Source organism: Penaeus monodon, chromosome 24 (assembly GCF_015228065.2).
Source record: "Penaeus monodon isolate SGIC_2016 chromosome 24, NSTDA_Pmon_1, whole genome shotgun sequence".
NCBI classification, from domain to species: Eukaryota; Metazoa; Arthropoda; class Malacostraca; order Decapoda; family Penaeidae; genus Penaeus; species Penaeus monodon.
This window is the reverse complement of record NC_051409.1, coordinates 14020959-14021585: the sequence shown is the minus strand read 5'-3', so window position 1 is coordinate 14021585 and position 627 is coordinate 14020959. Positions and strand designations below refer to the sequence as shown.

General features: G+C 38.4%; 1 protein-coding gene across 1 annotated transcript in view; it reads right to left on the bottom strand.

Annotated features, from left to right (window-relative positions):
• LOC119588606 (protein FAM50A-like) overlaps positions 1-627 on the bottom strand; it is a gene marked incomplete in the record, with an annotated part of 10029 nt that overhangs the window by 7576 nt on the left and 1826 nt on the right. The window contains 1 exon segment of the mRNA XM_037937248.1: positions 50-263. Coding sequence (XP_037793176.1) covers positions 50-263 — 214 coding nt within the window.

The following is a 627-nucleotide window of genomic DNA, read 5'->3' as shown; positions in this document are numbered from 1 at the left end:
CCCACCAACTATCTCTCAGTTTCACAACTTCACCCTCAATAGCTCCTACCTTCAGCTGCTGCTCCACGGCATCATAATGGACGGCAAACTTGTTCTCAATCTTGTTGATCTTAAGTGATTCCTCCAGCTTCCTCTTCTTCTGCTCCATCTCCTCCAGCTCCCTCTCCCTCCTCTTCATGATCTGCATGGCTCGACCTGCCTCACTGGCCGCCCCCTTGTACTGCGCCATCTTAGTTGTGCTGTTTGGGAAATTTGCCGTACGTCTGTTGGGGATGAGAATATAACTTAACAAGTGTTGGCCTTCTCTATACTCTTTAGCAAAGATAAAGTTTTCCCTAAGCAATGAAATAGTTTTAACTATCTAAACTAAAATGTGCTGTATGCACAGAAATATACTATTAGTACTAAAACAAACTAACACAGTCACTTATATTAATTCAAACTAGTCTCACTCCCACTCTCACTATTATATTTTTTTCACATTTATCCTATTATTCACAGTTTTACTGAAAGTAATACCATACATATCTTGTATTCTTTTTATTAAACCAATGCAAACGGGGATTGCATGTACATACATCCAACTCTCATTCATTAAATTTTTTTCACATTTATCCAATTATTCAT